The 12,457-nt window shown below is 46.7% G+C and overlaps 1 protein-coding gene across 4 annotated transcripts in view; it reads right to left on the bottom strand.

The window, feature by feature from the left end:
• The window catches only part of WWC3 (WWC family member 3), a 231,472-nt gene that overhangs the window by 7,220 nt on the left and 211,795 nt on the right, over positions 1 to 12,457 (bottom strand). For all 4 annotated transcript variants that reach the window (XM_088451663.1, XM_088451664.1, XM_088451665.1 and 1 more), the window contains exons 15-19: positions 12,131 to 12,323; positions 10,339 to 10,506; positions 6,591 to 6,742; positions 6,074 to 6,221; positions 3,759 to 3,923 (exon numbers count right to left, since the gene is read on the bottom strand). In XM_088451663.1, the coding sequence (XP_088307789.1) occupies positions 3,759 to 3,923; positions 6,074 to 6,221; positions 6,591 to 6,742; positions 10,339 to 10,506; positions 12,131 to 12,323 (826 nt within the window). The remainder of the gene's footprint in view (positions 1 to 3,758; positions 3,924 to 6,073; positions 6,222 to 6,590; positions 6,743 to 10,338; positions 10,507 to 12,130; positions 12,324 to 12,457) is intronic.

Genomic DNA, 12,457 nt, shown 5'->3' with positions numbered 1-12,457 from the left:
TGTGGACAGAAGACCAGTGAGCTGCCCACGAGGGTCCCACAGAGCAAGTGGAATGAGCAGAGATGGTAGCCGGCACAGGAAAGCCCGTCTGTGTGTAAGCCTGTGAGATAGTCATGCGAAGCCATCTGGCCAGAGTCTGTTTGTTAGCTGGCCAGCCCTTCTTGTGGAATCCATAGAGGACAAATAGGGAATCTGTTTTCCGAAGAGAACTTGAGAGCATGGACAAGGAAGCCTCACCTGCCGAGAGGTCTGGTGATTGGAAGGCTGGGACTATGATTTCCTCATTAATATGGAAATGAGAAACAACCTTGAGAAGGAAGTCAGGACGAGTTCGAAGAACAGACCTGTCCTGATGAAAGATCAGAAATGGGAAGCGATAGGAAAGCACTGGGATGGAACTGAGCATACTCCACCATGTCGAAGGTGGATACCATGGATCCCAGAATCTGCATTGCTGAGTGAACTGAAACTCGGCGACTGCAGAGTAATCTGCGCACTCGTTGTTGAGTGTGGAGATCTTGTCCATTGTCAGGAAGATTTTCTGAGCTTGAGAATCCAAAAGAGCCCCCAGATGGACCATCCTTTGTGAAAGGTTCAGGAAGGACTTTTTCCAGTTGATTAACCAGCCGTGTTTCTGTGGGTAGGCAACGGTAAACTGAAGATGGCATTGAAGAACCTTTGGGGAGCGTGCTAAGAGCAAGAGTTCATCCAGGTATGGTAGCAGCCTGACTCCCTGACAACGCAGGTGGGCTGCCATGACTGCCATAATTTTGTTAAAGACCTGTGGAGCTGTAGAAAGTCCAAAGAGCAGAGCCTGAAATTGGAAATGTTGCTGTAGTACAGCAAACCGGAGATATCGCTGATTAGAGGGCGTTATAGGTACATGTAGGTAAGCGTCCTGAATATCCAGAGATACCATAAAGTCCCCCTGCTCCATAGCTAGTACAATAGAGCGCAGGGTTTCCATCCGAAATCTGGGCACCCTGATGAATTTGTTCAGGGATTTGAGGTTGAGAATAGGCCGATAAGACCCATTTGGTTTCTGCAGAAACAGGGTAGGATAATAACCGTTCCCTCCCTGCGATATCAGAACTGGAACTATTACCCCCGCTTGCAGCAAGGACTGAATGGCTTTCTGGATAAGCAGGGCCCTGCTTGGGTCTGGTGGAGGGCCTGTGTAGTAAAACTGGTGGGGTGGCCATCTTTGGAATGAGAGGGCGCACCCGTGAGAGACCACTTCTTGTACCCAAGCATCTGTGGGGGTTTGACACCAACACTGGGCAACTTGAAGAAGTCCTCCTCCTACTTTGGGGTCCCCGGGGGAGGCCTGCCCTGTCAGGCTGAAGATTTGTCCTCAGATTTGGAAGCAAGACGTCGGATGGCCCAGGTCTGCTTGGTCCTGGCCGCCCTTGTGGAAGCCGATTGCCGAGGAAAGGACTGGCCCTTAGGCTTTTTCTGGGGACGAAAAGACCTGAAGGACACTGTCCGAGGCTTTGCAGTAGTTGCTGAAGGCAGAAAAGCAGTTTTTGATACTGTCAAAGTGGAAACAATCTTGTCTAGATCTGGGCCAAACAGGATCTCTCACCAGTGTAAGGTAATGATTCTAAGGCCTTCTTAGAGTCTGAATCTGCCTTCCATGACCGTAGCCAAAGAGTGTGGCGGACAGACACTGACGTAGCTGATGCTTTAGAGGCCAGGAAACTAGCATCCAAGGTCGCTTCTCCGATATAGGAAGCTGCATCTCTGATGTGAGCTATATAAGATATCTGATCCCTAGAGGCCTCTAGGGAGAAAGACTCTTCTAGTGCATCTGCCCAGCTCTCAATTGCTTTCGCCACCCAGGCTATAGCCATGGTTGGGCGAGCAATGGCTCCTGAAGGGAATACACAGATTTAAGGCCAGTTTCAATCTTTCTATCCGTAGGGTCCTTTAATGAGGAAGCTGTAGGGATAGGTAATGTGGAGCTTTTAATCAATCACGTAACATGGCAATCTACCACTGGGGAAACCTCCAATTTTGCGCAATGAACTGCAGGAAAAGGGTAACAATAGGTCAGGCGTTTTTGGAGCTAAAACCTCTTGCCAGGCATCTGCCAAGCTGCTGCCATGTGTTCGGCTAGCTGATCAGGGAGAGGAAACTCTGCTGAAGCCACTTTTTGTCGTTTAAATAGTGGGTGCTTTGATTTGGGGGCGGACTCATCATCTTCTATTTGGAGGATAGATCTGACAGCTCGCACCAAAGCAGGTATATTAATTTTAGATTGATGCTCTCCTTCCATTGAGGGAGATTCCGTATCAGAGAGATCGTCAGCTTCTTCTGCCTCAGACGATATCTCAGATTCTGAAAGTTGCGTAGACTGTGAAGACAACACAGTATGCTTGGTAGGTTTACTAGGTAGGGGCTTCTCACCTTGCAACATATTTTGAAAGGCTGTAGAGGAAGCTGCTAGACTCTGTACGGAAGTAGAGAGGACATCTACCCATGGAGGTACCGGTACTGCCTGTACCTGTTGAGGCAACCCCATAGGGGGAATTACTGCCGGGACTGTCAGGCGGTCTGCATTAGTAGCTAGCACCTGAGTCAGGGACGCCCAAGGAGGCTCCTGGGCAAGGGCAGAAGACGTACCTAGTGTAATATAACACGCTGTACATACTGTAGTCAGTCCTGGACAACTTCCTCCACAGGATTTGCATGAGAGCAATGTAGGGGTAGTTGCTTGCTTGCTACTTTTGCCTTTGTTAGACATAGTCGCAGAGTATACACTAATATGCGACAGAATACCCCAAATGCAAATGGGTATGCAGACACTATTATGCGACAGAATACACCAAATACAAATGGGTATGCAGACACTATTATGCGACAGTGTTACAAATGTGTAGAGAGCTGTGGCAGAGCCTGCAGAAAATGGTCGAGGAGGAGAGCAGCTCAGAGTGTCTAGACCACGGTGGAATGGCGCCTTGAGCTGGGGGCCGCTGTAATAGGGAAAGCTGACCTCCCCTGGCTGATTTTTGACCACAGGGATGCTGGATTCCCGCACCATATTTCCCCATGGTCTAGTGGATCACGCGGTCGAGGCAGGTGTTCACTCTCAGCACCTCCGGTCTGTCCCGAGACCAGAGGTAAAACTGCCAAGCTGTGGGCTACAACAAGCGGTAAGCTGCCTTACCTGTTTCCTGCGTCCGAGTTGCAGTCTGGGGTCATCCGCAGGGCCGGCTAGCCAGGTCCCCGGTAGCCCCGCCGAAAGTACCAAGCAATGCTATGTAGTAGCGGTGCCCGGATGGGTGATGGAGTGGCAGTACAGACGTCCTAAGGACAGTCTGATGCTGCGCACTCAGTAATAAAGATAAATACAATTAGAAATCAGAAAAATAAAGCTTTGGGCTGCATAAGGCAGCCCACTGTTATAAAAGGTGAACCGAGCTCCTGCCGGACACCAAGAAAACTGGTTTGCCTCAAGCTCAGTGGTTGGGTTTAGGGGAGGGGAGACCGTTGCATCCTGGCAGTTGAAAGCGTAACTGTTTGGTGTCCGGTCCTTATCCATAACCTACACTCCATGGTATCCATGTGAATCCCTATGCACCCTGAAGAAGAAATACATTATGATATATACAGTAAGTAGCCTTTTTCTGTCCATCTTCTAACCCTGCAGTAATGGAGGTATTGGTGGCAGGTAAAATACTGACAATTAGATTGCTTTATGCTGGAAACATCCTTGCATTTAACTATAAAGCGCCTGTGTGTTATGTTCTACTTACTCTGCATACATACTGGCTCCTCGCTCCTGGAGAAAATGTCTGGGAGCGGACAATCGTGCTGCTGCGGACAAAGGGAGACCCGCGAGACCGGCGGCAGGATCTCTCTTTATTCAAAATAGTGACATCATCTGGAAATACGTCTTCTGTATTGGTCTCTTTATCTACCTATAAGCCAGATCCAATGAACGTCATTATGATGTCAAACAGAAATACACACAATACAGGTTTCAAATTTAAAATATACTACAGTAGTTATCTTAGTTGAGTCAGAGATGTCATTAGTCTTTAGTGAATCGATGGTTTGCAATCCACTTTAGGTGAGAACTGGTACCTTTTATTTGAACGGCGGTATCCCTTTTTTTTATTGGAAGAAAGCACCAGGTAAGTGCTACATAGCTGCAGATCCAAATGGTTGAAAACGCTGCAAAATTTTGGCAAAATCGTGTTTCATGATTTCATATCCATGTTTGAGCCCCCAACACTTGCATTTGTAAATTCACACTTTGCTAAATAAATAGACCTTGGACCAGTGGGGTACTTTGAAAACAGGCTCCGGGAGATGTTAGTGACCCCCACCATTCAGCAAGCCCACCCATACCTGTCTCAACAGCCCCTCAGTGTCTCTTCAGCCAGCCCCCTTCTGTTTCTCCAGCCAGCACCCTTCTGTCTCTCCAGCCCCCTTCTGTCTCCTCAGCTAGCACCCTTCTGTCTCTCCAGCCTCCTTCTGTCTCCCCAGCCAGCCCTCTTCTGTCTGCCCAGCCAGTCCCCTTCTGTCTCCTCAGCCAGCCCTCTTCTGTCTACCCGATCCCCCTTCTGTCTCCTCAGCTAGTAGCCTTCTGTCTCTCCAGCCAGCCCACACACTTGATCCTCTGACAGCGGTGCGGCGCACGTGATGTCATGTGCGCCGTGTTACAATAAAGAATACAACATTTTTATTGTACCAGTCAGCTGCCTTCAAGCAACAGTGACTGTCCTGTCCCCAAAGAAAGATACAGCAGACATCCACGACAGTCAGATTTACAGCCTTATACTACAGATGTGTCCACATACATCTAACCTCCATGCGCTACAAGTCGCGCCACACATAACGCAGGAGCTCAGTGTGCTTCAGTAGTGCTGAGCGTCTTTCATGCAACTCTTTACTTTCAAATGCATCTTATTCACACAGTGATGCAAATAGCTAGCACAAGCAGCTTCTGCTGATTAAAATGATATGCAGGCTACCGCAGCCTGGCCAAAGGAGTAAGCATTGCATTCATCGGTTGCAATGGTTAAAATGGTGATCCGAGGCTGAGACCTTGGTCACAGCACTTGGATCACAGATGCAGCCAGTAGGTGTCTGTTTCCTACATTTACATTTGAGATGGACGGAATTGCACAGCTGCTTGTGTATGGCTCTGCAATGCCGTCCAACTCTGAATCAGGCGCTCTGTCTATACTTTCATTTTGGTTAAATTTCTCATTTCCAGCAAGACGGTAATCCCGGAACAATAGGCGCAGTGGTATTTTCTGTGCCGGTCCCAAAAACAGAGATGTAAACAGAGCAAACTGGAATGCGCTATATACTATTTATGAACAGAGGGCCTGATTCAGACCCGCTCGCTAGATGCGTTCGCACACAAAGTATGCAAATCCTGCGATCTCACGATAGTGATCGCCCACTATGTCTTGGCGTGCGATCGCGGTGTGTATTTAGACGCCCACCAGCCTGTCTTAAGTTACCCACTTTCCTTTAGTAATACAAGTCATCTCCAGGAAGTGTATGCAACAATCGGTAACATCGGATCTATACGCAGCACTTGTGGCTGCCCATACCACACTGCAAGTACTGCGAGTGCTGCTGTGTGTAATTCAGCCATGTGACGTGTATTATGACACTGCGTCTTACTTATGCACGCCTCTAAAATGGCATTAAGACGCACAGACACGCCTGTGTTCGCACCACCACACCCCCGTTTCCATCGACCATTCCCAGTCACCACCCACAAACGGCTCGTCCTGTCTCTCATTCTAGCGAGGTTGCTATGTGCTGCGAGCAAACGCTTCCCGATCGCATGAACTAGTTTGCGCACGTGCACTGTGTCTTATACGTATGCGCATATTGCAAACTTCGTCAGGCTACGTGCGAACGCAGCCTAGCGAGCGGGTCTGAATCAGGTCCCAAGCCCAATGTACAGCAGCCAGGCACCAACACAATGACACCAGTTGAGAAAGCAAGTACTGTTCTTTGTGTTTTTTGTAGCTACTCTTGAACAATAAGCATTTCAGGCAATAATAAAATAAGCATCTCCATTGTGTATCAAAATTATATTTACCTTCAATGGTTCACTGTGAATCTTCATTGAATCATACAGGGGTACCTGCCCTGCACACATAGGCCCATATAGTGTCTCTGAATAATTAGGACTCATTGGTGTACTGTTACTGTGACATCCACTGTCCACAGAGTCTGCTTGCCAGCTCCTATCCAACATAATAGACACCAATTAATTTTAAACAATAAACTGTTACATTGCCGTAAACAAATAAACATACATCATACTTTTACACACATACACACACACACACACACACACACACACAGCGATACTGGACCATCCTCCTATAGCACATGAGCAGTATTGTCCCACTTCAGAGTCTTTAATAGGCTTTGAGAAGTGTGTGTCATATTCTGTAACATAATTTTGGAGTTTAAGAACACTACAGGCATCTACGTCATATGTTGCACTGAATTTGGACACCATATTCTATGAACATAAAGCAGGGGCTAATAAAGGTACATAAGTTCTGGAGTGTATTGTTTTGACAGCAGTACCAATGAGCCAGATGTACCTCTCTGAGGTTGCCTCCACTTGGTCCTCTTTACGCTCCATCTCTAGGATCTCTTCCTCTGTGTATTCCAGCTTCACCCTCTCCTCCTCCAGTTCCCGCTCCACTGCTTGTAGCTGAGCTGTTGTCCGAGCTAATAAAACTGACACAGCATCCTAAGTGCCAAACAATAACCAGAAATCAAAAGCAATTCCAAACAATAAGATACTATTGAATAAGTACAATTGTTTAAAAAAGAATCTGCACTTATCTCTTTTCCTGGTTCTAAAACAAGGTTCAGTTCAGTGGATTTAGCAAGCTTTGTGTTTGACTAGGGTTTGACTAGGGTCGGAGCACATACAGTAAAAGTATTCTCTCCAGCTGCTGCTTGTCCAGGAAGTCCCTAGTATTGGATTGCGGGCCGGGGCGTATTAACAACGGAGGAGGCCCCCTAGCTCCGCATCTTCCCAGTCATATCTTCGGGAAGATGGTGCATAGTGCCAGAGTCTTTGTTTTCACTGCGCAGCTCAATATTTTGAAAGATGTTACAGGGAAGATGGCTCTGTGGAGGAGGAGGAACTCGCTAGCCGTAGCAGGTAAGTATACTTTGGGTGCAGGGTGTGGCTCCCCTGGATACAGAGGCACGTGTGCACCGCCCACCCTGCACCCATTAAAAAAACACCTACAGCATGTAGCGGGATCACAGTGGGTGTGCTGATATTGTGGGAGCCAGTAATCTGTCATGTGATTATGTTACTAAGGAGAGGATTGCATTAATGGGGCAGTATCATGAGATGACAATGATAATGGATGTAATCAGGAAGACTGACATAGAAGGAGCAGGTTCCCCAACATGGTAGTTACACAGGGCTCTTATCAGACGGGTGCAGGAAAACTGTTATGTCAAATTCTTGTCTATAAAAAAAGTTCAAAAATCCTCCACCATGGAGGTACACAAAATACTCCTATATTGAGCCCCATATCTGTGCTATCTCTCTGTCTTCTAGGCTTCTTTTTTCCCTCACAGAATCACCAGTGAAATGATTGTTACCGCCTGTGGATCTAAAATATGTCAGTCAGTAATGAATACACCTGTGCTCCAACATGCACTGTTAGGGTTTCCCCACGACTGGGTTTGGGAAAACACTGGTCCAGGGGATGGGTAAGAGTATAGGCATAACCTGCTGCTTTACATACTGTCAGACAGTGAAACTATTAGAAAATACATGTGCATAGGGGTGCGCAGGAAAACATGTTATGTACAGGTGATGTGTGCACAGCACATCAGAATCAACTTTATTGGCCAAGTATACTGAGTCCCCCCCCCCCCCCCCGAAAAGCAAACCTAGAAGGAAAAAAAAAATACGCTGATCCCAAACCCCCCCCCCCCCCCTCCAGCCGCCGCCGGGAGGCTGCATTTGCCGGGCACCCGCTGATATTTGTTATCAGCAGGCACCCGACTCCCTCCCTGCAGCGGCAGCCGAAAGCCGGAGCTCACTCCTGAGCTCCGGCTTCCGGCAGAGAGAGTACTATGGGAGGGTCGTCATGATGTCATGACATTTCTCCCATAGATCCGAGGAGCCGCGGTCAGCCCGGACGTCAGCGGAAGCAGGGCTAAAGGTAAGTATTGTGTTTTTTTTTTTTCAGACGGAAGCACTGGGGGCATGATTATAGGGGCATTACTACTGGGGGACAACTATAGGGGGTATTACTACTAGTGGGCACAACTACAGGGGGTATTATTTCTGGGGGCATTACTAATGGGGCACTACTACTGGGGACATTACTACAGTGGGCACTACTATAGGGGGCATTACTAATGGGGGCAGTACTATTGGGGAGCATTACTAATGGGGGGGCATTACTTATGGGTGGATTACTACTGGGGAGCATTACTAATGGGGGCACTACTATAGGGGGCATTACTAATGGGGGTTTTACTACTGGGGAGCATTACTACTGGGGGAACTACTATAAGGGACATTACTAATGGGGTCATTACTACTGGGGAGCATTACTAATGGGGGCATTACTACTGTGGGCACTACTATAGGGGGCAAACCTAATTGGGGGATTACTACTGTGGAGCTTTACTACTGGGAGAACTACTATAGGGGGCATTACTATAGGGGGCATTACCACTGGGGGTACTACTAATGCGGGCACTGCATGGGGGGCACCACTACTGGGGCCATTGTGTAAGGGGCACCACTGCTGTGGACATTGTATAAAGGGCACTACTACTGTGGGCATTGTATTAGGGGCACTACTACTGTGGGCCTTGTGTATAAGGTACACTAATATTGGCATTATGTAAAAGGGGCTTTGTGTCATTATGTAAGGGACTACTGTGCGGTGTAATTTGAATTGGGGATGATGTATTATAAAGGTAATTACTGTGTGTGGCACAATGTATTATACAGGGCATTGCTGCATGTGGCATAATGTGTTATAAAGGGCATTACTGCGTATGGCATAATGTGTTATAAAGGGCATTGCTGCGTGTGGTATAATGTGTTATAAAGGGCATTACTGCGTGTGGCATAGTGCGTTATAAAGGGCATTACTGCATGTGGCATAATGTGTTATAAAGGCCATTACTGCGTGTGGCATACTGTTATGTTATCTAAAAAAAGTTGTTGTTTTTTTTTGGGGGGGGGGAGGGGGGGGGGGATTGCGCAACTGGGAACTTTCGCCCTGAGCTCCACAATGTCTAGAATCGGCCCTGCATACACAATATACAAAACCATAATAGTTTACACAATAAAAACATTTAAACAGAACAATATTACACAGTATGACCTTAGATTTTATATTTAGAAATTTAGCAGCGAAATCACCTGTGGAAAAAAACTCTTCAGTTGTCTGGTGGTCTTAATAGGACATGATCTATATCGCCTTCCCGACGGGAGCAGTTGAAACAGATCATGACCAGGATGAGCTTCATCTGCCACGATGTTACCAGACCGCTTCCTAACCCTGGACAGGTATAACTCTTGAATAGAAGGAAGTTTAACTCCAATTATCCTTTCTGCAATCCTAACTACTCTCTGTAGTCTGACCTTGTCTCGTTCACTAACTGCACCAAGCCACACAATTATCGAGGTACATAGGACAGACTCAATTATTGCCAAATTAAAAAAGAGTCATCAATTCCCTTGATAGGTCAAATTTCCTAAGCTGCCATAGGAAGTACAACCTCTGATGCGCCCTCTTAATAATCGCATCAACGTTTTTCTCCCATTTAAAATCTCGGGAAATTATAGAACCCAAGAATTTGAAAGAATCCACTACCGATACGGTAACATCAGCAATAATCAAAGGAGATACACTGACAGAATGTCTTCTAAAATCAATAATCCTCTCAACTGTCTTGGATGGATTTAGTTCTAAATTATTCTGGCTGCACCACTGCGCCAACCAATCCACCTCTCTCCTAGAAGCAGACTTGTCTCCGTTTTTAATCAGACCGATGATCGTAGTGTCATCTGCAAATTTCAGGAGTTTGACCGATGGATTCCCAGAGGTGCAGTCATTTGTAAAAAGGGAAAAAGGCAGTGGAGAAAGAACGCAGCCTTGGGGAGCCCCAGTACTAGCCCATACTTCATGTGATGTAACACCACAAAGAATAGAATTGTCTCGTTTGTGTATCATGACGTTTGGGCCCTGCTGGCCTTGTTTGTAAGGGGATCCAACAATACGGAAGGAATTCTTTATTATTCTGGCCAGTACAGTGGAAACCATTCAGATTTCAAAACAGTTTGACACTCACTGTTTTTGCTCGGTTACTCATTTTAGATATCTGTGTGCAGTCTCCGCTGCAAGTGTTGCCATCGTTTGTCCTCTGGGCTTCAGTACTGCTGTAAATTTGGACAGGATACCACTGAAGATGCATCTCTTTTGCACCTTCATAGTCAGCCAAGCTGATCTGTGCAATCCCCTGTGAGGACAAAGAAACTAAGTATTTAGATCCGTTGGTAAAGTACCTGAAAAAGTTGGAAAAAGTAAATTAAAACACAGCTTTCCAGTGATATCATTAGACATATCCCTCTGTGTGTCTTTATCATGTCTGTTAACTAGGAAAATGCAAGTCAATAACTTGTGCTCAAGAGATACTTGCTAGAGAATGAACTATATTTGTGAAATGCTCGCAAATCTACCCATGGCTTCAGCCAAGTCAGTGATCACTTACCAACGGGTGGCAGAATGTATTCACATGTCTATTAGGGACCTACTCTATTCATCATCGCGAGTTGCAGTGGAGGATACTTAAATACGTGCGGGGACAGCTGCCCTCATGATACCTAACCCTACTACTGAAGTATTACTTACCGGGAACATGCGTGATCTTAAGACCTGACCCAGACCCGCTCACTAGGATGCGCTCGCTCGTAGCTGGCTGATTTTCGCATTCTGCGCATGCATATGCATCACAGTGTGCGTGCGCAAACCAGTGCGAGAGATCGGGAAGCATTTGCTTTCTGCGCATAGACTGCCCAGCAGAGTCAGTGACAGGAGAAGCCGTTTGTGGGGGATGACAGGGGCTGGCCATTAACAACTGGGGAGTGGAGGTGTTAACGCAGGACTGCCTGAGTGTCTTAACGCCGTTTCAGAGGCGCCCATAATTAACAGCCAGCGTCATAGTACACGTCACTTGGTAGTTTTATACACTGAAGTGATCGCCATGCTTGCGGTAGGGTATAGTCAACCACAAGCGCTGCGTTCGCTTCCGATGGTCCTCTATGTACCGATGGTTGCATACACTTCCTGGAGATGATGTGCGCAAGTGGGCATCTTTGCACAGGCTGGTGGGCGTCTTCATACAAAAATCGATTGCACGCCAAGACATAGTGGGCGTGCTAATGCCTTGCTGTGCGATCGCCTGCCATGCTGTCGGTTGGCCATATTTGCATCTAGCGTGCACATCTGAATCATGTCTTTAGTTCACGCATACACACGGTCACAGGTCTTGCAGTGCAGAGGTGGTTTTCACAAACCTGGACCTCCTTCCCATAGCATGGAGTGGGGCTCCAGGAATCAATGCCATCTGAAGATGGCGTTGGTTCCCGCAAGCAAACTTTGAGAACTTTTGGAGGACGTGTCACTTTATGCATCTGCATCCCCGTACGCAGTTAACATGGCTCCGGCGTCTCAGTTACGGCGGACGTTCTGAATTACCATAGACTCACTCAAGAAGCTGATGTTTGCATGATCTGCGTCTGATGCTGCATATGTGTACATAGTTGCAGACAGCTGCGATGGCTCAGGTCCCGGCCGCTGTTGCATTCCTTTGCAACAAAAAAGAATCCTTAGTACCTAGTACCCTATATGCCAACTAATGCACAAAATTGAGGAAAAAGTAGCACAGCACAGGAATCAAGCCAGACGTCTTGTGACATATGGAACAAAAAGGATAGGTGTATGAGGACACATCTGTACACTTCTAAAATATACTTTTTTTTTTTTTTTACAGTTAATCAAATTGAAAATCATGTTTAGTCTACTACAAATGTCAGAGTGGCTGGAAACGTGTTCTGAGTAAGCAGGATACAATGACCACTCACCAGTAGTTCTTCCTGCTGCTCCGGGCACACGGAACATATGTACAGCTGCAGTGAGCTCAGCTTCAGGACCCCGGATTGCATGGGAATTTTAAAAATTTCATTAAACATCAGTGGCATCTGGAACTCCAGAGCTTTTGAACAGTAAGTGCTCGGTGTGGTGGAGTCAAGGGAGGGCAAATAGACTCTGATATGTCTGAAATATAAAAACATAGTCTATGTTAGAATAGTATTTAATATCATATCTAGAACTCAGCATTATACATGTGTAGTGCCTTCATTTTAGTATCAGGAAATCTGCTAACAGTTTGTGTGGTATAAGGAGTCACT

The sequence above is a fragment of the Taudactylus pleione genome, unplaced genomic scaffold (assembly GCF_031769625.1).
Source record: "Taudactylus pleione unplaced genomic scaffold, aTauple2 ptg000026l, whole genome shotgun sequence".
NCBI classification, from domain to species: Eukaryota; Metazoa; Chordata; class Amphibia; order Anura; family Myobatrachidae; genus Taudactylus; species Taudactylus pleione.
The sequence above is the reverse complement of the archived record's forward strand: the minus strand, read 5'-3'. Positions and strand labels throughout refer to the sequence as shown.